Below are 27718 nucleotides of genomic sequence, written 5' to 3' on the forward strand. Positions count from 1 at the left end.
GCAGGTTACTGGGTGATGTTACCGGGGTGGGCAGGATACTGGGTGATGTTACCGGGGTGGGCAGGTTACTGGGTGATGTTACCAGGGTGGGCAGGTTACTGGGTGATGTTACCAGGGTGGGCAGGTTACTGGGTGATGTTACCGGGGTGGGCAGGATACTGGGTGATGTTACCGGGGTGGGCAGGTTACTGGGTGATGTTACCAGGGTGGGCAGGTTACTGGGTGATGTTACCAGGGTGGGCAGATTACTGGGTGATGTTACCAGGGTGGGCAGGTTACTGGGTGATGTTACCAGGGTGGGCAGGTTACTGGGTGATGTTACCTGGCTGGGCAGGATACTGGGTGATGTTACCAGGGTGGGCAGGTTACTGGGTGATGTTACCAGGGTGGGCAGGATACTGGGTGATGTTACCGGGGTGGGCAGGTTACTGGGTGATGTTACCAGGGTGGGCAGGATACTGGGTGATGTTACCGGGGTGGGCAGGTTACTGGGTGATGTTACCAGGGTGGGCAGGATACTGGGTGATGTTACCAGGGTGGGCAGGTTACTGGGTGATGTTACCGGGGTGGGCAGGTTACTGGGTGATGTTACCAGGGTGGGCAGGTTACTGGGTGATGTTACCAGGGTGGGCAGGATACTGGGTGATGTTACCAGGGTGGGCAGGATACTGGGTGATGTTACCAGGGTGGGCAGGATACTGGGTGATGTTACCAGGGTGGGCAGGATACTGGGTGATGTTACCAGGGTGGGCAGGTTACTGGGTGATGTTACCAGGGTGGGCAGGTTACTGGGTGATGTTACCAGGGTGGGCAGGTTACTGGGTGATGTTACCAGGGTGGGCAGGTTACTGGGTGATGTTACCAGGGTGGGCAGGATACTGGGTGATGTTACCAGGGTGGGCAGGTTACTGGGTGATGTTACCAGGGTGGGCAGGTTACTGGGTGATGTTACCAGGGTGGGCAGGTTACTGGGTGATGTTACCAGGGTGGGCAGGTTACTGGGTGATGTTACCAGGGTGGGCAGATCACTGGGTGATGCAGTTGTCGCCCATATCCTGTGCGTAACGATCCGATACTGTATTGCGTAGTTCCTCAACATCTCGACGGAGCTGCTGCGCTTCGACGAGCTTCTTCTGCAAGACCTCTGGACTCATCCAGTCCTCCACTTGCTCTCCCGTGGGAGGGTGTGCTGAAGAAACACACAACATTCTTTGTGTCATAATTTTCTCAACCCAAATTTGTTAAGAGCACTAATCATTTCCTGAAATAATTGGTTATACTGGACATATACGAAGTATACAACTAACTCAGGGGTGGCCAAACTACGGCCCGCGGGCCAACTGCGGCCCGCTGCCCATTTTTAAGTGGCCCGCCATGAATTTAGCAACACTTTTTTTTTTTTTTTGCTAAAAACGTTTGTCCGTTTTTCTGTTTTAAAGTTTAAAACGGAAAACGAAAACGGGAAAAAAAACTTAAAAACAAAAAAAAAACAGAAAAACAAAAACTGATTCCCCCCATTTTGTTTTTTCAATTTAAAACCATTGAAAATGGGTTATACTTGAGTACCCTGACCTGGTCTATTTACGGTACTTTTAAACGTTTTTAATACTTAATGAATGTTTAATACTGATGTTATGTTAAATTATCTGTTTTAACCTGTTGGCACAGGAAAATAAAATTTGAAAACATACAGAAATACCCATTGTAATAGGTGAGCACATCAATAAACTATGTGTCATATATTTATTTAGGTAGAAATACAAATTTTGATGGCACAAGGGTTTTCTGGTCCAATTTTTTCTTTTCCCGCGAAAACTGCCGCGCTTAATATTGTTTGGCCCGCGACTCCTTATATTTTTCTGTATGCGGTTTGGCCACCCCTGAACTAACTATTCCAAACAAGAACGTGATCAAGCAGTGCTTACATGAGATGCCAAGAAGCAGGGAGATGTTGGGGTCTTGTCCCTGGGCTCGCTGGGTCAGAATGTTGCACAGAGAGCGCAGGTCACAGAGGCAGGAGGACATTTCTCCATGTAGCCTCTGGGTGAGGCGAGCCGCGGCCGGCTGCGCGGTGGAGGAGGCCTGGTTAGCGTTTTTCCACTCTGCCTGCTCCTGCAGGCTCAGGTTCTGGTCCATCAGGTCCTGGTTCTGGGCCGACAGCTGAAACACAGTAGGCAGTGGTAAGGTAGTAGCATACGAGCCGTACGGCTGCTCGTCAGGTGGCTGATTACATCCAGGAGGACCTTTTCATGCTCTCTGGATTCTAAACCCAGAAAGTGGATTAAGATTTTGGATTTCTCCAACTCACCTCCTTCATGGCTGTGTGGAGCTCCAACACACTCTGTTCTCTGACCAGAACCTCCCTTCTGATCTCATCCGAGCTGCTCTGTTCCTGAGAGATCTGCTCCTCCAAAGTCTGCAGACAGACACACACGTCAAGGACAATACTCACACACACACACACACACACACACACACACACGTCAAGGACAATAGTCACACACACACACACGTCAAGGACAATAGTTACACACACACGCGTCAAGGACAATAGTTACACACACACATATCAAGGACAATAGTTGCACACACACGTCAAGGACAATAGTTACACACAGACACACACACACACACACGTCAAGGACAATAGTCACACACACACACACACACACACAAGTCAAGGACAATAGTTACACACACACGTCAAGGACAATAGTTACAAACACACGTCAAGGACAATAGTTACACACACACGTCAAGGACAATAGTTACACACACACACACACACACACACACACACACACACACACATCAAGGACAATAGTTACACACAGACGTCAAGGACAATAGTTACACACACACACACACACACACACACACGTCAAGGACAATAGTTACACACACACACGTCAAGGACAATAGTTACACACACACACACGTCAAGGACAATTGTTACACACACACGTCAAGGACAATAGTTACACACACACACACACACACACGTCAAGGACAATAGTTACACACACACACACACACATCAAGGACAATAGTTACACACACACACAGTAGTTTGGACAGTAGTCGCACAAATGATTTAGACAGACTGACTCAATACCTGGATCTTGGAGCCAAGTTGTTCAATCATCCTGCGTTGCTTCTCAATGACCTGCAAAGAGAGGAATGCCCCTTTAAAATTACAGCTTTCTGCTTCGTTAGACTGAATGCAGAAGCACTATGAGGTGGAGATAATGCCCCTTTAAAATGACAGCTTTCTGCTTTGTTAGACTGAATGCAAAAGTACTATGAGGTGTAGATAACGCCCCTTTATAACAACAGCTTTCTGCTTTGTTAGACTGAATGCAGAAGCACTATGAGGTGTAGATAATGCCCCTTTATAACAACAGCTTTCTGCTTTGTTAGACTGAATGCAAAAGCACTATGAGGTGTAGATAACGCCCCTTTATAACGACAGCTTTCTGCTTTGTTAGACTGAATGCAGAAGCACAATGAGGTGTAGATAACGCCCCTTTATAACAACAGCTTTCTGCTTTGTTAGACTGAATGCAGAAGCACAATGAGGTGTAGATAATGCCCCTTTATAACGACAGCTTTCTGCTTTGTTAGACTGAATGCAGAAGCACTATGAGGTGTAGATAATGCCCCTTTATAACCACAGCTTTCTGCTTTGTTAGACTGAATGCAGAAGCACTATGAGGTGTAGATAATGCCCCTTTATAACCACAGCTTTCTGCTTCATTAGACTGAATGCAAAAGCACTATGAGGTGTAGATAACGCCCCTTTATAACGACAGCTTTCTGCTTCATTAGACTGAATGCAGAAGCACAATGAGGTGTAGATAATGCCCCTTTATAACGACAGCTTTCTGCTTTGTTAGACTGAATGCAGAAGCACTATGAGGTGTAGATAATGCCCCTTTATAACCACAGCTTTCTGCTTTGTTAGACTGAATGCAGAAGCACTATGAGGTGTAGATAATGCCCCTTTATAACCACAGCTTTCTGCTTCATTAGACTGAATGCAGAAGCACAATGAGGTGTAGATAACGCCCCTTTATAACGACATCTTTCTGCTTTGTTAGACTGAATGCAGAAGCACAATGAGGTGTAGATAATGCCCCTTTATAACGACAGCTTTCTGCTTTGTTAGACTGAATGCAGAAGCACTATGAGGTGTAGATAATGCCCCTTTATAACCACAGCTTTCTGCTTTGTTAGACTGAATGCAGAAGCACTATGAGGTGTAGATAATGCCCCTTTATAACCACAGCTTTCTGCTTCGTTAGACTGAATGCAGAAGCACAATGAGGTGTAGATAACGCCCCTTTATAACGACATCTTTCTGCTTTGTTAGACTGAATGCAGAAGCACTATGAGGTGTAGATAATGCCCCTTTATAACGACAGCTTTCTGCTTTGTTAGACTGAATGCAGAAGCACTATGAGGTGTAGATAATGCCCCTTTATAACAACAGCTTTCTGCTTTGTTAGACTGAATACAGAAGCACTATGAGGTGTAGATAATGCCCCTTTATAACGACAGCTTTCTGCTTCGTTAGACTGAATGCAGAAGCACAATGAGGTGTAGATAACGCCCCTTTATAACGACATCTTTCTGCTTTGTTAGACTGAATGCAGAAGCACTATGAGGTGTAGATAATGCCCCTTTATAACGACAGCTTTCTGCTTTGTTAGACTGAATGCAGAAGCACTATGAGGTGTAGATAATGCCCCTTTATAACAACAGCTTTCTGCTTTGTTAGACTGAATACAGAAGCACTATGAGGTGTAGATAATGCCCCTTTATAACGACAGCTTTCTGCTTCGTTAGACTGAATGCAGAAGCACAATGAGGTGTAGATAACGCCCCTTTATAACGACATCTTTCTGCTTTGTTAGACTGAATGCAGAAGCACTATGAGGTGTAGATAATGCCCCTTTATAACGACAGCTTTCTGCTTTGTTAGACTGAATGCAGAAGCACTATGAGGTGTAGATAATGCCCCTTTATAACAACAGCTTTCTGCTTTGTTAGACTGAATACAGAAGCACTATGAGGTGTAGATAATGCCCCTTTATAACGACAGCTTTCTGCTTCGTTAGACTGAATGCAGAAGCACAATGAGGTGTAGATAACGCCCCTTTATAACGACATCTTTCTGCTTTGTTAGACTGAATGCAGAAGCACTATGAGGTGTAGATAATGCCCCTTTATTAGGCTTGTCCCGATCCGATCACGTGATCGGAAATCGGGGCCGATCACGTGACTGCAGACTCGATCCGGACTCGGACATTATGACCCGATCATATGTCCGAGTCTTTATTTTTATCAGATTTTTTATATATGGGCTATTGGTGATTCAAAATAAATTAGAATAAAATTAGTATTACTACCACCGTTTACAGAGTCAGACCTTGTCTGTGTCAAACGACACTCAGCCAGACAGCCTCACAAAAACACCGCACCGCATGCGCAGAGAGCACGCCAGTTTGTTTTGAAGCTGAGCCGCGCTGCCGCTATCATGTCTGCTGTGTGGAAATATTTCAAAGTGAACGACGAGAACAACAGTGAAAAGGCGAAAAAGATCACAGAAAAGATAGCCGAGATGATAGCAATGAGTGACCAGCCACTCTCTCTGGTAGACGACCCGGGTTTTATCATGCTTATGGAGTACATGGAACCACGATACGACATGCCCTCTCGACACTATATCACTGAAAAGGCTCTGCCAGCGCTCCAGAAAAAGATAAGCGACAAGCTGCTTGTCCTATTGAAAGACGTGCCTGATGTCGCGTTTACCACAGATATTTGGAGTTCGTCTGTGTTTTCATGGCCCTTCTAAGCCTCACTGCGCAATGGATCAACTCCAGTTTTGTTTTAAGCCGTGCGACTTTGCATGCACAGGAATTTGGTGGATCCCACACAGCAGAGCGCATCCAGCAGGCGATGGAGAGGATGCTGAACAACTGGGGAATAGACAAGAACCGAGTCCATATCATTTTGCGCGATAACGCTGCAAATATGAAGAAAGCCATGCTGGATATGGGAGTACAGAGTGTGGGCTGTGTAGCGCACACATTACAACTTGACGTGCACGAGGGCCTGCTTTCCCAGCGCAGCGTCACAGACACACTGGCACTGATAATGCACTAAGTTCTAATGTTGCACTAGTTCTAATGTGAAGAATAATTTTTCTGTTCTGACTTGAGAATGTTCAAGCTACCTCATAACTAGTGCTCAGTTTACAATACACTGCACTACTTGCATGCACAGTTGTGCATGATAAGTGTTACATGTTAAAATATAATAAAAATAAGGGACATCCTGGATAATTTTCTTCGCTCTTCATTTTTTAAATGTATTATAAAAGTATCGGATCGGGACTCGGTATCGGCAGATACTCAAAATCAAAGGACTCGGACTCGGACTTGGAGGCAAAAAAACCTGATCGGGACATCCCTACCCTTTATAACAACAGCTTTCTGCTTTGTTAGACTGAATACAGAAGCACTATGAGGTGTAGATAATGCCCCTTTATAACGACAGCTTTCTGCTTTGTTAGACTGAATGCAGAAGCACTATGAGGTGCAGATAAAAGCAGTTCCATGTGCAGCACAGGGGTTTAGCGTTTCTAACATGAAGCGCACTGAGACGAGAGTCTTTAAGGGGGTTAACAGGTAAATAATGATAATAAATATAATAATAATAATAATAAACCTTTTTGAGTCTCTGCTGTTCCTCTCTCACAGCACTGTTCTCTCCTTTGAGCTTCTCAATGTCCAGGGAAGGCAGTCTGGCCCCGTCCGCGAGGCCCTCCTGCACCTGTTGCTGCAGACTAACACAGAGCAAGACAAAAACACACACATAAAGACGGCTTGTGTACAGTCGATACGGTCAATGAATGCACTGACAATGGCATAGAACGAACGAAAAAACCTCATGCAAAAGAAGGGAGATTGTGGTGTGTGTGTGTGTGTGTGTTAGAGATGCGCGGATGAGTTTTTATGCAATCCTAATCCACGTGTATGCATGAACCGTCCGCCCGCCATAAATCCGCGCAAATGATTTCATACTATTTATAGATCCGCGCCCGCGCCATGCACCCGACGCTATAAACGCTATAAAACGCTATAAATGGAGCGAACTTACGGTTTCTGCTGCCGTTGGTGCGATCGCTGCAGTCCAAGACTCCAAATAAACTTCCATGCTGTATTATGTCCAGTCCACCACTTGCCCTCATGTAGCTTACTCGGCTAACGCTATAGCTTTAAGTTTAGTTTACTGGATTGCCTCGTTGTATGGGAAAATACGAACGCGTCTTCTCTTCAAACACGTCTTCAGCGGAGACTCCTTTTTGAGGGTGACATCATTGACCATATATGGACGAAAAGTGTAGCCTTGCGACCTAGCACATGGCTGTTGTTGTGTTTACGGGCTGTGGGTCCTTTGGGGGATCTACAATAGGCGACTAAGAATGTGCCCGACGAAAAATGTAGCTTAAAATACGTTCATAGACTAGAGAACGTAATTCATATTATTTTTCCTCATTAATGATACATCGTTTCAACCGCCCGCAACCCATCCGCTATTAATCAGAATGTTTATTTTTATGATCTGGCCCACCCGCGGGGCGGGATAGCTGCGGTCAGCGCGGTTATAACTGCGGCACGTGCATCACTAGTGTGTGTGTACCTTGTGACGGTGGTCAACAGTTCTCTCTCCCTGCGTCTCTGCTCTTCCAGCTGTGCGTCTTTTTCCCGGGCGTGTGAGCGAGCCTCCTCGAGACACACATCCAACTCTCTTACTCGGCCTTGGAGCTGGGCTGCCCGTTCCTCAACCTCCAGAAGCTGACACAAAAACACAAGCACGCATCCAAGTTCAATATTGATCACAATGTACACACCTTTTATAGCAGAGGTTCTCAAATGTTTTTTCAGCGAAGGACCCCTTACGGGATAGAAAATATACCGGGGGACCCCCCTCATTCTGATTTGTGATTTTGGGCTAAGCTTAATTGTTTCCACGGTAACGTGCTTGACATTTAACCCATTGATACCTGATGCAGCATTTGTGTGTGTATCCCTTTAAGACCGTGTCTTAAAAGGGATACACACACAAATGAGGGATATACACGCAAATGCTGCATCAGGTATCAACGGGTTAAATTGATAGCTTTGTTCGATTAGAATGTAATCCATGAACCATTTTAGATTTAAAGCATACAATATTTTCGTTGAACTATGACGCTTTTGCACACAAAAAAGTTTGTATTTTTTATTTTCCTGAAAACTTTTCGCAAAGCGCCAGGGACCCCCTAGGGGCCCCCGGACACCCAGACATCTCTCCACCTGTTTGTTCTGGCTCTGGTAGTCCTCCATGGTGGGCAGGTCGGCCAGATAGCGTTCCAGAGTCTCAATCCGCTGCTGCTTCTCTCGGTTCTGCTCCGCCTCCTTCAGGCACTTCTTCTTCAGGTTATTGATGTGCTTGTCTCGATTGCGAATCTGCACAAAGATGATATTAGCGATCAGCTGAGAGACTGATACTTACTGGCTAGTAACTAGGGATGGGCATCAAATTTCGAATTTTCGAATAATGGTTGTTATTATCAAGGTCGACTTTTATTATTGAAAGTCGAAATTCGAAAAAATAAAATAAAAAAGTATATACCGTATATATTTTTTTTTGTGAGTGAAATGTTGCATTGTCTCCCCTGATTCTAAGTATAGTCGAATCGCTTGGTTTGAGCAAGTAAAACAATTTTTATAAGCATTTTAAGCAAGGTTTATGGAAAAATGAATGGCGGATGAAATCCCATGAAGAGGGAGAGGGGGTGACTTTGGCACCCCTTTGGCACTCAGACCTGAACCTACTAAATATTTAATGAACCACTCATGATTGTCAAAACTGTTTTTTATTTTCGAAAATGTCAATGTCATGTAACATGTTCTTTACTTCAGTGGTGCAATGCTTGTTTGAGCTAAAAATCCACAGCAGAAGCTTTTTCTATTAATTAATAAAGCCTTAGACTTAGAATCAGCATGCAACATTTCACTCACAAAAAAGAAAAAAAAAAAAGAAAAAATATTTTTATTTTCGAATTTCGATTATAAGTCGACTTTGGCCAGCGAATTTCGAATAGTGTTTTTGCTAGAAATGCCCATCCCTACTAGTAAACTGCTGTTGGGCAGGCAGGCACAACACAAACCCTTTCTTCCTGTTTCTTCATCTCCTCCGCGTGCCGGTCGCCGCTCTCCTTCAGGGCGTCCGTGAGACGCCGGGTCTCCACCTCCACCGCCCCCAGCCTGCGCTCTGCCTCCGCCTTCTCCTGGGCAGCACAGTCGGTCCTCTCAGCAAACTGAGCCCTCAGGTACACGTTCTCCCTCTGCGCCTGCTGTGAACACCACCATGTGACTGTCAAGTTGTGGATTAAGTGGAGTTATGTCCTTATTAGGGCTGGGTATTGGTTCAAATTTCAAGAATCGGTTCGATTCCGATTCACAAGGTTGCGAATCGATTAATCCCGATTCGATTCGATTCGATTCCGATTCGATTCATTTCAATATCGATTTGGTTAGTGATACCAAAGCGTGTTTTTTGAGCTGTAACCTGAAATTACATGACTGTCCAGTTATGTAACACAGGGGTTCCCAACCTTTTTTGCGCCAAGTAGATACATGGGGAAAAGAAGTTGCGGACCGGTTGTCAATTTTAATGGTTTTAGTTACCGTAAATTCCGCAACACATTGAGTGCCACAGCGCTTCAGTAAAATTGTCTGGAGCCTGTGCCAGATTCACTTCCATTCAGTTGAAAACAGCTATAGAATTTTTTCTATTAGGGCTATATTGATAGGGCTGGACTCTAATGAAACATTGAACACTCCTGCTTCTTCCAAAGAAGAAATTTTGTTTCTAGACAGTTCCATTATGAAATGACAGCCTCTGTAAGAAGTGCACTTTCAAGGGTTTTCTGCCGTTTTTTTTTACTTTTCAAGATATAGTGACTTTTATGAATACTTTTTGCACTCTAATTTCGAGCACATTCACTGACTCTGGCTGGTGTTTTCTGATGTGGTGGCGTGGTGTGGTTTCTGTGCAGCCTGCTCCCCCCTCCCCCCTCCCCCCTCCCCCCTCCCCCCTCTCCCCTCTCTCCACCTCTGAGCTGCGGGCTCCTCCCCACACGCACAGAGTCTGACTCCGTTTTTGCCCCGGACGGATCCTAGTGCAACAAGGAAATGCCAAACGCGACTGAACGAAAAGGGCTTGGCCGTTCGGCTTCGGGTGCTGGCTTTCTGGCAGGGAATCGTGTGGAGAAACAGATAGATAGAAGATAGATAGAAGCATAAGAGCTCAGTTGTGGGCACGGATGCAGCCGAGCCAACTGTCCGCTCCGCTGCAGACAGAGCAATCTTTACGGCTCTGGCTGAAGCATGCATCGGTTTCCACTTTGATCACGTCTTTCCCTGCTGTCTCCTGCACAAAGTAAAGGATCTGAGGTGGGTGGCGCAGCTCCCGTGACGATGTTTAAGGTGGCGCCGTGTGATCCCTTGAAGGGATTCATGCTCACTGGCTAGGTACGACCTTAAACAGCAGAATTATGGAATAATATGAATTATGATTTTAGGACGTCCACAGACGTCCTTGGCACTCAATGTGTTAATTGTGTTTTAATGTTTAATTACCATATGTAAGGGTTTGTGCACAGAGGGGATTGTCGGGAAAGAGATGGCTGTTTGAGGAAGCTCCCATTTATTAACATTTCAACAAAACAACATAACACAACACCACCTGTGTTTTTTTTTTACAGTGCACACAGTGTCCGCGGTGTGGTGAAAAGAGGGCAAGAGAGGAAATTAAAACAGAAGTGGATTTATAGTTAGAAAGAGTGCTAAAGAAGAGAGAATTCCTTTTTTTTTTTTTTTTTTTGAAAAAATCCATAGATAAGCCGCACCGTTATATAAGCCGCAGGGGCCAAAAAAGGCCAAAAAACGGGGAAAAAGCCGCGGCTTATAGTCCGGAATTTACGGTACACATATATTTACTCACCAGGTGGTGACAAAGGGTAAATAACAGCCTTTTCATCTGTCAATAAAGACACTTTCACAATTATGCACAGTGATTTGATTTCAGCCTATATAATTTCTAAAAGTTTGAGATTGAGATTGAGATTGAGATTAACTTTATTGTCACTTCATGGTACAAGTATCACGAGCGAAATTCTGCTTGGTTCGCTCTCAGAGTCGGAGAGCAAAACCGGGTCGCCATAGAACAGCGCCAGCAATTTGGATTGGACAAAGCATATAAATAACTCAGAATTCACATTATTACTAGTTAGAAAAAGTAATAAAGGCACACTTCAATATTATACAATACAGATACATTTGTTGTAAATGTACAGGGTTACCAGCAAAGACAACCCACACCACGACACCAGGGAGGCTGCCATTACAGCGCCGGTTTGGTTCATCGTGGGAGGGAAGGGGGGGGTAGGGGGGGGGGGGGGGGGTGTTGCAAAGCGGGGGGAAGTTGCTGGAGGCGGGGGGTGGGGTTTAGGGGAGGGGGGCGGGAGGGGGGGGGGGTTTGGGGGAGTGCGTGCGTGACCGTGTGTAGGCCTCTGAGTCCTTAGAGTCCATGGGTGTTTGTGTGTGTGTGTAGTCTGAGCCTTCTTCGGCTGAAACACAGCGTTGCTGTGGAGATGGCCTCGTCAATTCAGACCAGAGTTCAGGCGTCAGATGTAGGGGCGGGTGGTGACGTTGGAGACGCAGATTGCACTCAGGGCTTCAGGCGAGTTTTGCTGCTAGTGTCCTTGACAGCTTAGCAGGTGGCCAGATTAAATCCGTTTGTTTTGGTTTTCCCCGGTGGGTGTAGGATCAACAACATTCCTCACACGAGTCAGTCCTGATCCTCGGTTTTAAAACACTTCGGCGCAGCGGCAGTGATATCTCCAAAGAAGTAATCCATTTTTACGATTCAGATCAGAAATCGCAATAGTCCAAGTACTCACTGCCCCGCTCATCTCGTTTATCATGACGTGCAGCCTAGGGTCAATGGCTGCTGTCTTCCCGTATCCCGCGGCGGTCCCGTCTGGGCAGAGGGGGGGTTCACCGGACCCCACAATGATTTTGTCGAATTCGTTGAGAGACCAGCCATATAATCCATATTTGTAGTTTCGAAGACAAATGCAAGATTGGCTCCAGGTAGCAGAAGCAGAGGGATGAGGGGGAGAGGGAAAGGGAGGGAGGACTGGAGAGAGAGGAAATGCGACCGCCTCCGTTGAAAGCTTGTCCAAATGACAAAAGTAGATATTAATGATCAAACATTTCCATTTATGTAGCCTACAGTATTTATGTTTTTGTTTCAACTACAAACATAAATAAACGTCAACTTGAAACTTTTTTTTTTATATAAAAAAATCGATCTCTGGACATATGAATCGATGTCAAAGGATTAAAATAAAAATCGATAAAAAATCTGAGAATCGATTTTTTTGAACCCAGCCCTAATTGTTAGCATTGCCGTTTTGTGGGAGCCGGTGCATGTGTTTGGTCTAACCTGTAGCCGGAGCATACACACATCCCCATATGGAGCTGGAGCCCCGCGGGCCAGGAGCGCTTCATGGATTTGCAGCTCACTTTCCCTCAGACGCAGCTCCAACTGGGCCATGTGTTGCTTCTGTCTGCATCATGGCCACAACATCACACATCAACAACACAGCAAAGCAATAACAGAGCAATAACAATACAGGCAGTCATATAGAGACAGTCTGCATGTCTGGGAACGCCCATACAGGCTCTAGGAACGCCCACAATAAACGCTGGGTTAGCCTGGGGGCGGGGTCAGGGTGGGGTAAATTCCCCCGTTCTATCCATTCAGCAAAGTTAGAATTTAGCTGATAGCCCAGTCCAGGCAGACACGATCGGGGATTTAACCACCGCAGTAAACGCACATCTGAGCAGACGTCTTGTGTTCTGCTCTAGAACCCCCAAAACATGTAGTTTAGAGCCGCAGCACCGTCTTTTGGTGAGTCAGCCCATTGAGATATATGGGCGGTTTTACCCCACTCGCGCGCCAGCCGTTTAACATTTTGTGGCCGTTCCCAGACATGCGGATTGTCTATGAAGAGACGTGGCCTCAACCTATTGTGAGAGAAAAACAGACAGGCCAAAAGCACTGTATAGAGAGCCAAAGTGAAACGTCACTTTCTGCTTTGTCCCTGTACCAGCGCTGAAAAAAATATGAATGGCGGTGAACAGAGAATAACGTTACTTTTTTTATCCCGTTTGAATTGTGCCACGGGGGTGCCAACGCTAATTGTGTCAATTAAAAACATAACTTTGCATGTCAAGAAAGTCACAGTTTGTCGTCAAACTGAAACGTAGGGGTTAGTTTCGTATAAGCTTGTGGAAGCTTTGCCAGTAGAGAAAGTGACGTCACTTAGGCGACAGTGTATGAAGTCTTTCTGATTTAAAACTTATAGTCCAACAGTTTGGCAACAAACTGCGACTTTCTTGACCTGCAAAGTTATGTTTTAAATTGACAAAATTTGGCACAATTCAAACGGGATCAAAAAAGTAACATTATTCTCCGTTCACCGCCATTCATATTTTGTCAGCGCTGGTACAGGGAGAAAAGCAGGAAGTGACGTTTCACTTTGGCTCTCTATAGCACCAATAAATGTGTGTGTGTGTGGGGGACGGGCCCGGCACCACGAGGGGGCGATAGGTGGCTTTGCCCCCTCAGTTCAATTTTCTGCCCCCTCACTTATAAAAAAAAAAAGAAAAAAAAATTGATAGAATAGTTAATCTATAAAGGCCAGTTAGGCAATGTTTGTACCTGACATGTTTTGGCTGCTGTTTCTGCAGTCTTCATCAAATTTGATCAGTTTAAGTTCATGTAGGCTACCCCCTGTAAACATGGCTCTGTTGTTTCAGAATTGGCAGGGAAGCGCTATTTGCTGTGCTTTGGTTGTCACAAGGTGTCAGAGATGTAGCTATTTATTACATTTGAACCTCACTGCATGTTGTAGTGATCATGACGTGATTAAAACACACACACACACACACACACACACAGAGAGAGAGAGAGAGAAATCAGCTGCACCCAAGCACACAGCATGCCATGAGCAGAAAGACGGAGACAACGCATCTGATCACTTTATTTCTTTAATTTAATGAACCTGGCACTGACTGGCTATTACTTTGTTTCGTTTTTGTTGATTTTAGCAGCAATTGTTTATTCTATGACTTTTCATATAGACATATATGTTCAGAGTGCTCCAGACAGGTCCCGCATTTCACGTTATGCAAAGCTCAGCTCTATTAATGCCATAATCTGCTGCTGTGAAATAAATGTTTTATTTGATTTTGAATAGTAGTCTTTCTTGTGTTGTTATTGCGCTTTTCAGAGGTTATTATGGTTAAAAAGTCCAGAAATAGGCATAGCGGGTATATAACCTATGTTTTACGATATAAAAATATAATAAAATAAAAAAAATAAAAAAAATAAAAAAAATAAAAAATCAGCCCCCTCCCCAGTTATAACCGCCCCCTCAGTTATTTCATCCTGGCGCCAGCCCTGGTGGGGGGGGGGGGTTCCAATGGTCAGTTCAGCAATAATCTCTCCCTCAATATACATACAGTATAATTTATCGCATGATTTCCCCACCCCAACATAAGCAGTACATCTGTGAAATAACTCTCAGACACTTACCTTTCTATGATAAGCTCCTTCTCCTGACTCTCATTGGCTTTGACCACAGCCTCCCACTTGCCAGACTCTGAGTGCAGGGGGGTGGAGTACAGCGATGGGTACTGCCCCACTCCAGCAGTCCTTAACTATACCAGCAGAGACACAAGTATAAGACACAATACAGTATATGAATACAGGCTGCAACAACTTCAGCTCAGAGACTGGCCTAATGCTGAATTCAAAAAAATATATAAATAATAATACCGCAACTGCACTCATTTCATTTCCTTATGGGAATTCTGTTAATGAGGTACAGGGTGGTAAACTTATCCTGAAAAACCAGGAAATGGCATGGCAATGGCAACAGAGAAATACAGATGAGCACAGAGTAGCGCTCCTCGCTCTTAAAATACAATGTCAGGCTGTGTGACTCCATTAAAGTTGGACTGAACCCGTTCGTCACGTGCGTCGCAGTCCGTTTCAGACTGAAAACATTATTTGTCTGAGATGACAAGTTGAGAGGCGGGTCATAGTATCATGTCGATGATTTGATTTGACAATTCTGTCGACTGGCTTTGGCATTGGTCAATCATGGCGTGTTCCACCCCCAAATCCAGTGGGATTCAGCGTGTTGTCGTGCTACGCCAGTGGGATCCGTGGAGTACCAGGCAGCCAGCAGCTTCGTGCAGAGCGAGTGGACAATCCGATGCATGGGTGCTGAGTTCTATGATACCAGCAGGCTTGGATAGGCTATTAGCCTCTGCTCTGTGCTACAGCACAGAGCCAGGCGACTGAAGTGGGCAGTGGCTGTCACTACCAGCAATTTGAACGGCGCAAAACAGATAACGTTAACGTTACAGATCCTCACCAACAACGTTTGTGTTGAATTTAACTAGCTGGCAGGAAACTGACTGAATTACTGGCTGATATAACGTTAGATTCGCGTGGGCTTTTGAACCTAAAGAGAGTTTAGGGGAAATGGCTAGAGAAACGCAGCTGCTCCAACTTTCACTTTGGAAACAGGCAAGTTAAATTCACAGTTGAAGACTTGTACTCACTTTGGGTTGAAAACATAATGTCGCCCCGGCAACATTAAACAATCGCACCCAGTTCAGAGAAGCAGTGGAGCGGAGGAGGAGGGGGAGGAGTGGAGGAGGGAGGAGGGAGGAGGAGGAGGAGGGGGAGGAGTGGAGGAGGGAGGAGGGAGGAGGAGGAGGAGGAGTGGAGGAGGGAGGAGGGAGGAGCGGGAGGCTTCTCTGAACTGAACTGGGTGCGCTTGTTTAATGCCGCCGGCGCGTCACGGTAAGTGGACTTGGCCTTTTTTATTATTAAAACGGCACAATTTTAATTCGAACAGACAATTAATTACGATGATCCGATGTAGAAGGCTCAGAGGTCGATGGGGGGTCGGCCCATCACGATCGTGCCAACCCTAGTATATATATATATATATATATACTTTATATATATATACTTTATAGATATATACAGTATTGTATACTATATATAGTATATATATATATATATATATATATATACACATATATACATATATACACACATACACATGTATGTATACAGAACTCATATCTAATTTAATGCCTGTTTAACTGGGACTGTAAATTCATGTAAATTCCCTGCACATTTAATGCCTATTTAACTTAGCCTGTAAATTTCATGTACATTCAATGTAAACTCTTATTCAACTCTGACTGTAAATTCATGTAAATCCACTGCCTATTTAACGCCTATTTAACTCAGTCTGTAAATCTCATGTAAATCCAACGTAAATTCATATTTATCATCCACAGAACACTTCACCACTCATGTACATATTGTATGTTTACTCGATTTGATTGCACTTGCAACTTTGTGATTGTCTTTAGTAGGGTTGTCCCGATCCGATCACGTGATCGGAAATCGGGGCCGATCACGTGACTGCAGACTCGATCCGGACTCGGACATTATGACCCGATCATATGTCCGAGTCATTATTTTTATCAGATTTTTTATATATGGGCTATTGGTGATTCAAAATAAATTAGAATAAAATTAGTATTACTACCACCGTTTACAGAGTCAGACCTTGTCTGTGTCAAACGACACTCAGCCAGACAGCCTCACAAAAACACTGCACCGCATGCGCAGAGAGCACGCCAGTTTGTTTTGAAGCTGAGCCGCGCTGCCGCTATCATGTCTGCTGTGTGGAAATATTTCAAAGTGAACGACGAGAACGACAGTGAAAAGGCGAAAAAGATCACAGAAAAGATAGCCGAGATGATAGCAATGAGTGACCAGCCACTCTCTCTGGTAGACGACCCGGGTTTTATCATGCTTATGGAGTACATGGAACCACGATACGACATGCCCTCTCGACACTATATCACTGAAAAGGCTCTGCCAGCGCTCCAGAAAAAGATAAGCGACAAGCTGCTTGTCCTATTGAAAGACGTGCCTGATGTGGCGTTTACCACAGATATTTGGAGTTCGTCTGTGTTTTCATGGCCCTTCTAAGCCTCACTGCGCAATGGATCAACTCCAGTTTTGTTTTAAGCCGTGCGACTTTGCATGCACAGGAATTTCGTGGATCCCACACAGCAGAGCGCATCCAGCAGGCGATGGAGAGGATGCTGAACAACTGGGGAATAGACAAGAACCGAGTCCATATCATTTTGCGCGATAACGCTGCAAATATGAAGAAAGCCATGCTGGATATGGGAGTACAGAGTGTGGGCTGTGTAGCGCACACATTACAACTTGTCGTGCACGAGGGCCTGCTTTCCCAGCGCAGCGTCACAGACACACTGGCACTGATATTGCACTAAGTTCTAATGTTGCACTAGTTCTAATGTGAAGAATATTTTTTCTATTCTGACTTGAAAATCTTTAAGCTACCTCATAAGTGCTCAGTTTACAATACACTGCACTGCTTGAATATTGGCTCATTTGTTTTATTTGATATTTTTATTTATTTATTTTTTATTTTAATGCCTGACTGGCATTTTAAGTTAAGCTGCTGTTTGTTTTAACACTAGACTATTGAGTCTGTGATGTTGCACTAAGTTCTAATGTTGCACTAGTTCTAATGTGAAGAATAATTTTTCTGTTCTGACTTGAGAATGTTCAAGCTACCTCATAACTAGTGCTCAGTTTACAATACACTGCACTACTTGCATGCACAGTTGTGCATGATAAGTGTTACATGTTAAAATATAATAAAAATAAGGGACATCCTGGATAATTTTCTTCGCTCTTTATTTTTTAAATGTATTATAAAAGTATCGGATCGGGACTCGGTATCGGCAGATACTCAAAATCAAAGGACTCGGACTCGGACTTGGGGGCAAAAAAACCTGATCGGGACATCCCTAGTCTTTAGTTATCTTCCTACTTCTTATCTCTGTATATTGATGTGACCGCTACGCTGCATACAGACGCTAAGACAAATTCCTCGTATGTAACTTGCATACTGTGGCAATAAAAGTGATTCTGATTCCGACATATATCATAGAAATAAGTCTCTTTGCTACGGCTCTCCTCATAATCCTCTTGATGTATGATGTTTACCTGCAATTGTTCCAGTTGCAGGCGTAAACTGTCCAGCTGTTGTTGCTGCTGCTGTTGCTGTTGCCAGCTGGAGAGTTCTCCACATCTGTCCTGCAGCAGTGGCTCATAAGCTTTGGCGCCCGCGTGCTGCTCCCTCAACAGGCCCAGAGGGAGAGCGTACGCGCCCGGCGCTGACCCGGCCCCAGTGGACTGGCTGCCCCTCTGGTTACAGGGTTCTGCAGCACCAGGAACCCCGGGCCGTGCCTCTGGGAGAACCTTATAGGTGTGCTGCTCCACCGCGCCTCCTCTGTAGGCCTCGGGCCCACAGTCAAAGGTGTCCGCGAGCCCAGTCGTCTGTAATCGGAGTCTGACATCGGGGCACAACAACCCGCCCAGCAGAGCCGACTGGTTCAGCGTCGGTTCCACGGCGGGGGTGCCGAACCTCTGGCCGCCGTCGTCCACGCGCGTGTGCTCCCCCATGGGGAAGAGGGAGTGGTCCAGCCCGTTGACGAGGCTGCGGTATCGGCTCAAGCAGTCCGGCCGCGGCCCCGCGGGATCCGCTCCCACCACGCCGGCCTGAGCGACGTCCAAGTTGGGCGAAGACGCCGATTTGGAGAGCGAGGAGGACTTGGAGCTGGAGCCGCTGGAGGTCCTGGAGGCAGAGGAGGCCCGGTGGCCCTCGGCGGAGGCCTGGGACTCGGCCTGGAGACACGGCGGTGGCTTGGAGGCCGGGGAGCCGGCCGTGGAGGGCATGACATGTGCAGTGGGGATGGGGATCTGGCTGCGGATGGGCTGGAAGGAGGGGCTACTGCTCGACCTGCAGAAATCTTCAACGACAACAACAAGTGGAGGAAGAGTCGTTAGCATTAGCAAATTACATCAGGTGTTGTTCTCTCCGTATTCAAATATAGATGCACTTTGTTGAACTAGAGGAGAAGATCTAGAGCACTAGTGCGGGGCAGCCATTCACTCTATTTCCAGTTGGTAATGTAGTACACGCGGCAGCAGGGTTTATGGGTGGCCTACTTTGTTGATGAGGTGTCAGACTCACCACTGAAAGAAATTTCAAGTACTGATTGAGTCAACTAGAGTCCAACCGATACTGGATTTTGGAGGCCGATGCCGATATTAGAGAGTAAAAAGATTCCGATATCGATATATCGGCCGATATTCTTATATTAAATAATACACATTATATTACACAATGTTTTTGCAATGATCCCTCAAATATCAAACACTTGACAAAGATATGACTTGACATGACTTGAGATATGTAATGTGGGGAGGATATTTTACAGCTTATCAATCAACTTTATTGTCCAAAATGACATCAATGCAATGAAACAGTCAACTGAACTGGGAAGTTAATAATTAGAAATAACTAGAAATACAAAAACACAAATAGAACAAATATAAAATATAATTTGAGTTAAGAAAAAATAAATACACACAAACATGCTGTCTATAACTTAGAAAATACAAAATAAAAAAATATCGGCATATCGGCCAACATATCGGCCGATAGCGATATATCGGTTATCGGCCGATAATATCTGTGGACCGATATATCGGTTGGGCTCTAGAGTCAACACAGGGAACAGACTTAGCCAAAGCTTAGAAATATGGCTATATGGAAAAATGTCTGCCGTACAATTTTAGATAAAACCTATATTGTTTGCCATACTGATTGTTTGTTTATTCATTGTGTCATGCACTTTAGACAGTGCCCAGCCCTACTAAACGCATCACTGTGTAAAAATGCAGCCTTAATAGAACAGTTGACTTGCTAACTGAAGGGTCTTCACTCAACAGGCTACTCCTCAGCGTTTCCCCTAGGGAAAAAAAGGGGGGCCGTCGCTGGCGACGCTAAACTTTTAGCTAACCTGTTCGCATCTATGTTCGCAATGGCATCCCAAGTATCATCATACTATTATGGGATGCGATGCGAACAGTTGTATTATGGGATGTGCGTTTCCCAGGCAACGACACATGTTGTTGACACATTTTGGAACAGCGCCCCACGCTGGCACGATGCTCCTAAAAGCAAAAATGCTTATTGTTTTGAATGATTTGGCATCTTCTATTATGGTCAACACTGTCAACACCAGTATTGACGTATTGTAATAATATGCCATAAAAATGTTTTGAAATTTTGGGGAGAGCAGGGGGAAAAAACTTTTTTTGTTTTGTTTTTTTCAAAAAATTTCTGGCCTGGCGGGGGCGTCGTTGGCCTGGCGGGCCTGCCAGGCCTGTAGAATGGTAGGGGAAACACTGCTCCTTAACAACAACACACAGGCCAACAACAGACGAGCACCATTAGATCATCGAGATACACAAACACACCCAATCCCGTCTGTGAAGCATCACGCATCAAAAAGCTAAATCGTCATAATTTGGAAGAAAGACAGAAAAACAGAGCATGTTATGGTCAACGTTAGGGGTGTCCAAAATAATCGATTATAAGATGCATCGCGATGCGGACGTGCACGATTCTGCATCGATTCACAAATGTCAAAAATCCATTATTAAAAAAATAATAATAATAAATTAAATAATCAAAAAATATATAATGGAAGTACATGCAGTTGTTTATTTTAATTGTGGATCATAATACAATGCAATTCCAAATGCACTTTTATTTTAAAAGTAGCCACACAGTGAGAAAAAAGAAAGTGAGAAAAAATAAATCATGTATTAGGAAAAAAAAAGTGATGCATCGATTGAAGATGCATCGAGATGCATCGATAATCGTAATGGAATCGCAGCCCTCTGAATCGTAATCGAATCGTGAGGCCAGTGAAGATTCACAGCCCTAGTCAACGTGAAAACAAGCAGCACCAGCTGAAAACAGAGGGCACATAGCTCCACAAGCCTCGACACAAATCCCACGTTACATAAGTCCAAATGAGAAGAACAGCAACACAAACCTGAGAGACCTGCTGAATGAAGTCCGCTCGCCTGACATTCACTCAAACACAAACCGCTCATGAGCCCTGGCATTTTTCTCTCTCCCGCTGGGCCGAGGAGGAGCAGAGGAGCAGAGGTGAGCTGCAGCAGAACGCTTGAAACTGACACCGTGGCTCCTTCTTCTGCATTTCTGGGCAGCAGCAACCAAAGTGAACAAACGCAGCAGCTACCAAAGAGAACTGCAGCTAAAGACTGACAGCGACACAGCAGCACAGCAGCCAGGCCCCGTTCAAACAGACGCACACAGGAAAAGGTTAGGGGTATTTATAGCCCCGCCTCTCACGTTACAGAGTGATCTGTTGGGAGCCGCTTATTTAAGCACCTTGCCCCTCCCCCCACTGTATCACATGTGTACATCCAAAAACAAACACACAACACACACACTCAGTTTGAACTACGACTTCATTTAAATCAGCTCATAGCAACAACTGTGGAAAAATAGCAATTAGAAAAAAAGCCACGATTGTTCTGGCAACATCATCAAGCTAACAGGAAAATCAAGCCTCAAATGTAAAAAGAATAATTGTGCCCTCCGGGGCTCAAGTGATTCATGACTGGGCTGGAAACAAGTCTAAACTACACTCTGTCCCTGAAAACATCAAGCAAGTGTTCATCTTTCAGGCAACGCGCCATCTTTCTAAAGTATTAAACACAATATTTACTGAAGCGGTCAAAGAGAGAACACTGTGAGAACTGTAGCCAAGACAAACACGAGTACACGGTCTGAGTGATCACAGAAAAAGAGCATCATTCTGCGTAAGCTGATCAATGTATGCTCTAGCCTCTTAGGCTTCCATCTTCCACAGGTTATATAACATTATAGCTTAAGTAGGAGCCTAGGAGGAGATTACATTAATGTTGCTATAGGCAGTGTTATATAGGTTGAGGCCACGTCTCGTCATAGACACTGGTTCAGCTGGCTCAGCCTGGCTGGGGGCGGGGTCAGGTTGGGGTAAAAACCCCCATTCTATCCATTCAGCAAAGTTAGAATTTAGCTGATAGCCCAGCCCAGGCAGACACGATCGGGGATTTAACCACCGCAGTAAACGCACATTAGGGATGGGCATCGAATTTCGAATTTTCGAATAATCGTTGTTATTATCAAGGTCGACTTTTATTATTGAAATTCGAAATTCGTTTTTTGAAAAAAAAAAAAAAAAAAAAAAAACTTTTTTTTTTCTTTTTTTTTGTGAGTGAAATGTTGCATTGTCTCCCCTGATTCTAAGAATAGTCGAATCGCTTGGTTTGAGCAAGTAAAACAATTTTTATAAGCAACCTCTCCCTCTTCATGGGATTTCATCCGCCATTCATTTTTCCATAAACCTTGCTTAAAATGCTTATAAAAATTGTTTTACTTGCTCAAACCAAGCGATTCGACTATACTTAGAATCAGGGGAGACAATGCAACATTTCACTCACATTAAAAAAAAAAAAAAAATAGAATTTCGATTAAAAGTCGACTTTGGCCAGCGAATTTCGAAAAGTGTTTTTGCTAGAAATGCCCATCCCTAACGCACATCTGAGCAGACGTCTTGTGTTCTGCTCTAGAACCCCCCAAACCTGTAGTTTAGAGCCGCAGCACCGTCTTTTGGTGAGTCAGCCCATGAGATATATGGGCGGTTTTACCCCACTCGCGCGCCAGCCGTTTAACATTTTGTGGGCGTTCCCAGACATGCGGACTGTCTCGAAAATGCAAGGACAAAGCTGCTAACTTGCTTGACAGTTGGGCCAAAACACAACTGTGGCCTGTCAATGGGTTCATTCATAAAAAGCAGGGATGCACGAGCACGATATGTATTGAAACCAGAACGACCCCAACGCGGACTTATGCCTCCGCCATTAGTTCATTCTTGAGTCCAAATCGCCATTTGAGGCAAATTGGAAGAAATTCCGTCAAGGCGCTCCTGAGATATTGCGTTAACGAACTTGGGAATGGCGTTTGTGAGGTCACTGTATATACACATACACACACACCTACACACCAATTATAAATAAACACACACACCATCTCCAGTGGGACTTAACATCTCTAAGTGTACCTTTCAAATGTTCCCATTTTAAAACCATGCTATTATAAAAAGCGCTTTGGCTGAGACACTCGACCACAGGCGACGGTTCAGTTTCCATTTAGCTGTCCAACCCTGGTATCCCCACACCTCATCCACCCAATTAGGCCCAACACACCAGAGCAGTGGGCCAGAGCCGTGGGGCATTTTTGGCCGGGACTATAAACTAACATCTAAAAGCAGCCGAGAGCGACACTTCTGTCACCCTATAAATAAGTCTAGAAAGCACAATCTACATGTAGAAGGCAAAGTTAGCTTCTTTCCCAGCCACAATACAGAGAAGTAGTTGTGTTGTGTGTGTGTGTGTGTGTGTGTGTGTGTGTGTGTGTGTGTGTGTGTGTGTGTGTGTGTGTTAGAGCCCGACCGATATATCGGTTCGCCGATATTATCGGCCGATATTGGCCGATAACCGATATATCATATCGGCCGATATGTTGGCCGATATTGCCGTTTTCTTTTTATTTATTTTTAAGTTATAGACAGCATGTTGTGTATATTTGATATTTTTTCTTAACTATTTGTTCCATTTCTTGTGTTTTTGTATTTCTAGTTATTTATAATTATTAAATTCCCAGTTCAGTTTACCGTTTCATTGCATTGATGTCATTTTGGACAATAAAGTTTATTAATAAGCTGTAAAATATCCTGCCTACATTACATATTTCAATTCATGTCAACTCATATCTTTGTCAAGTGTTTGATATTTGAGGGATCATTGCAAAAGTGTATATATAATGTAAGAATAATAATAATAATAATATTTATATAATAATAAAAAATCCAGTATCGGTCAGGCTCTAGTGTGTGTGTGTTTGTGTGTGTGTGTGTGTTGGGGGGGTATGCAAGTGGACCCTGTATGAATGTTCACTTGAACATCCATTTAAACTAAAGTACAAACGTTGAAGGACTAACAACTGCACTGGGGACTGTAATTATCCTGTAGGGACACCCTATTTTGCATGTGTTCTTGTGACTGAAGCGGATGTCTGCAGCGGGCTATCAAACAAACAAAACTGCCACAGTTAAAGCAAGTACGCAGTGTGACACTGACAGGACTGGCTTTTCAAAATAACGTTACACAATACATCAGGGGTGCCCAACCAGTCGATCGCGGTCGACCAGTACCCCAGGTCGATCGCGAGGGGTGTCAAAAATCGATTGTTAAAAAAATAAATAATAATTTAATAATCAAATCAAATATAATGGAAGTACATGCAGTTGTTTATTTTAATTATGGATCATAATACAATGCAATTCCAAATGCACTTTTATTTGAAAAGTAGCCACACGGTGAGAAAAAAGAAAGTGAGAAAAAATAAATCATGTATTGGGGGAAAAAAGTGATGCATCGATTCAAGATGCATCGAATCGAATCGTAGCCCTCTGAATCGTAATCGAATCGAATCGTGAGGCCAGTGAAGATTCACAGCCCTAATGTCAAGTGGTTGTGGGACAACGAGAGAAAGTGTTGTGAGGTTAGTTACTGCAGGCTGGAAACGACGTGTGTGCGTTTGGTGATGTTGAAACTGGACCGGTAGATCTCGGGAGGCTGGCTACTTGAAAAGGAGATCTTGGGTCAAAAAAGGTTGGTCACCCCTGAAATACATACTACAGATGATGGGGTCAGAGAGCAAAGAAAAAGCGGTTACCTTCTGTGATGTTAGATGTTGAGGTGCCAAGACCAGTGTCCCCACCGTCTGCCACCGTTCCAGGCCTGTGGCCAAACCGGCTGTACACCTTCTCAGACAGAGGTGGTGTCTGCCACTCCATGTCAGTGAACCCAGCAGCTACAATATATTTGTGAAACAGAATAATGGGTTATACCAAACACATTTTGAATTGACACTACGCAGTTTTGCCACTTGAGTGACAACTTACCTGATGTTTTGGGTTCAGTGTAGCCCTGTGAAGCGCTCATTCCATCCGGCACAGCATCACCTGATTGAGATGAGAAAAGAAACGGCAGTTATTAGAAATGACACACCTGTACCTGATCTGTTGAGCAGGAACACAGAAGAGATATTTTGCTGTTCTTTACTTTTAAAATACATAGCCAGGTTGGCAGGGTTCATACAGATATTACAAAAGGAAACTTTTTTTTTCCATTTTCAAGGATTTCACGCAAATCAAATAATTGATTTTAAAATATAAATTTGGCCAAAAAGGGGCATCAAATTTGCATTATATTACATTTTGTCTTTAACAAGTTAATTCTACTATCAATCTTGTGATGGGAAAATATTTGTCTAAAGATTGCTTTGATTTTGAACAGATGCTCAAACCTCAGTAAGCGCCTTTTGTCTTTTTAATACCAACTTTGGTCAAAATATAAGACGTGACAGTCACTGACAGACAGCGTTATGTGGTTCATGTGAAAGTCAAGGACTTTTAAGCACCTTGTTTAAAAAAGGGTCTATTTTCATTTCATTTCATTTATTTAATGTGACTCATTGACCATGATCACATGGTATGGAGCACAAACAAAACATACAAAAACAATATACAATGGCACACGGCATGGCTAGTGCATATGTCATTTGAACAGAGGCAGGACATTCTTCAAAAAAGCACCTGATTTACACATTACTTTTTGTCTGTCTGATTGTAGTAGTAAGATCAGTTTAAACATAGATGGACGAGTTAAATAATATCTGGGTAAATATAACTCTTTGAAATTCAAAATAATTACATTCTTGCATTCAAACAAAATATGATACTCGTCTCCCACACAGTTGTCACTACAGAGGTTACAGATCCTCATACTTCTATGCAGTCCTTTATATCTACCAACAACCTTGGGGATTCTGGTGTTATTAACCCTGAAGTTACAGATTGCATGTCTATGCCCCCAGCTCCATGGTCTATGGGTAGTCCAGGACTTTGACTTTTTTTTCCTCAAAATCCAAGCACTTCAAGCACCTTGGCAGAACCCTGGGTTGGGAATATATCAGACTAATCCTGGTTTCCATCTGAATGTGACTGATTAACCACTTAGCATCTAGAGGTAATGTCCCTATTATTACAGTCTATGGCGCTATTTAAAAAAAAATGTTGCCTGGTAAACAGTGCAAGGATTTCGTGTTGGATTTTGTGATGAAGTTGTCCACTGGACAAAACGCTTTGTTTCCTTTCCTATATATAACGCTAAGTGTTCATGGCCAGGGAAATAAATGTATCTGGCGTTAACAAACTTCATACCTCAATAACAATAACATCACAATAACATTACACCACACATTTCTGGGAAACGTTAGTCACACGAACAAAAATAGCAACAAGGACACATGCCCTTTCCTTACATAATCTATTGACAAAAACACGTCTCCTGACGTGGCTGCAAAAGGTTGGCATGCGAATGTAATATTTACATTTACAATATTTACATCCATGCGCTTGGATGCAAATTCAGAGATTCTTCGCTAAAACTAAAACCATGTAGCCAGCTAACGGTGGCGTGTTGAATTTAACACTAGCGTTTCACAAAAGTAGCTAACGCTAAATGCTACACAATACATCTAACGCTAGCTAGGCTAGATGTATTGTGTAGCCAGCATTTAGCGTTATGTCGTATTAAAAGTGAGCATAAAGGAACATTTCTCTACTCTAACGCAAGCGTTACTATCTATCTTAATCCAGGACTAACGCTAATCCGTTTAGATAGTTATACCCAGAGCCATGTACTGTAGATAGCTATACCTAGCGTTAGCTAACGTTAACCGTTGGCTTTGCTCATGTTAATTACCCAAGTTAACGTTAGCTACATTTCAACTTTAACGTAACAGCTAACGTTAGCAGTTAGCTACGTTCTGGCGAACATTCCCTAAGATAGCTTGCGTTAGACAACATATTGACAGTGTTACCAAAACGTACATTTAATTGACTGTACCTTTCACACAAATGCAAAGGACAATGATAAATCTCGGTTTCAAGTTGGTGAAGGAAGAAGCCGTGTCTGTTTTCTGGCTGCTGTTGTTCCTTCAATCCTTGTACCACGAAGCTAGCCAATGGCTAGCCTGGATTTTAATTGTAAAGCAAGCAGCAATTTAATTTCGACTGCCGATCAGGATTTTTCAAAATAAAAGCTTTCACCCCGCTTTTTGTCATGGGGGCGGAAACAACACCGGAAATAAGTGCGCCAAAAAAAACGTCTTTGTTGCCGTTAGCTTGACGCGGCGAGGTATGTGAAATCTTATGATAAATGTGGTCTTTCCCAGCACAGGCAGCAGAGATGCTTCAACTGTTGTACTTATGGTTGTACTCGATCCTCCATTATCGATAACACTGGACAGACAACTAGCGTTATAACTATTCCATCAACTGGCCATTTGATTGTAAAGTAAAGCTTCTGTATTGGCTTAAAATATGTGAGATTGTGAATCCGCAATGTTTCTACAAGAACTTCTTCAAAAACTTTGTTCGGTACGTCCATCTTTTGT

General features: G+C 43.9%; 1 protein-coding gene across 1 annotated transcript; it reads right to left on the reverse strand.

The window, feature by feature from the left end:
* Positions 1–1025: 1025 nt before the first annotated feature.
* Positions 1026–27231, reverse strand: cep85 (centrosomal protein 85; the record flags this gene model as incomplete). Its single annotated transcript, XM_083662785.1, has 14 exons — positions 27169–27231; positions 25161–25220; positions 24932–25069; positions 18271–19076; positions 14725–14849; positions 12568–12691; positions 9224–9409; positions 8367–8519; positions 7711–7865; positions 6736–6853; positions 3116–3166; positions 2309–2416; positions 1926–2160; positions 1026–1189 (listed from the first exon to the last, which is right to left on the reverse strand). The coding sequence occupies exons 2-14, from the start codon at positions 25198–25200 to the stop codon at positions 1026–1028; spliced, it is 2403 nt and encodes an 800-aa protein (XP_083518911.1). The 5' UTR covers positions 25201–25220; positions 27169–27231.
* Between the last annotated feature and the right edge of the window lie 487 nt (positions 27232–27718).

Source organism: Poromitra crassiceps (genome assembly GCF_964638095.1).
Source record: "Poromitra crassiceps genome assembly, chromosome: 29".
Classification (NCBI taxonomy): domain Eukaryota; kingdom Metazoa; phylum Chordata; class Actinopteri; order Beryciformes; family Melamphaidae; genus Poromitra; species Poromitra crassiceps.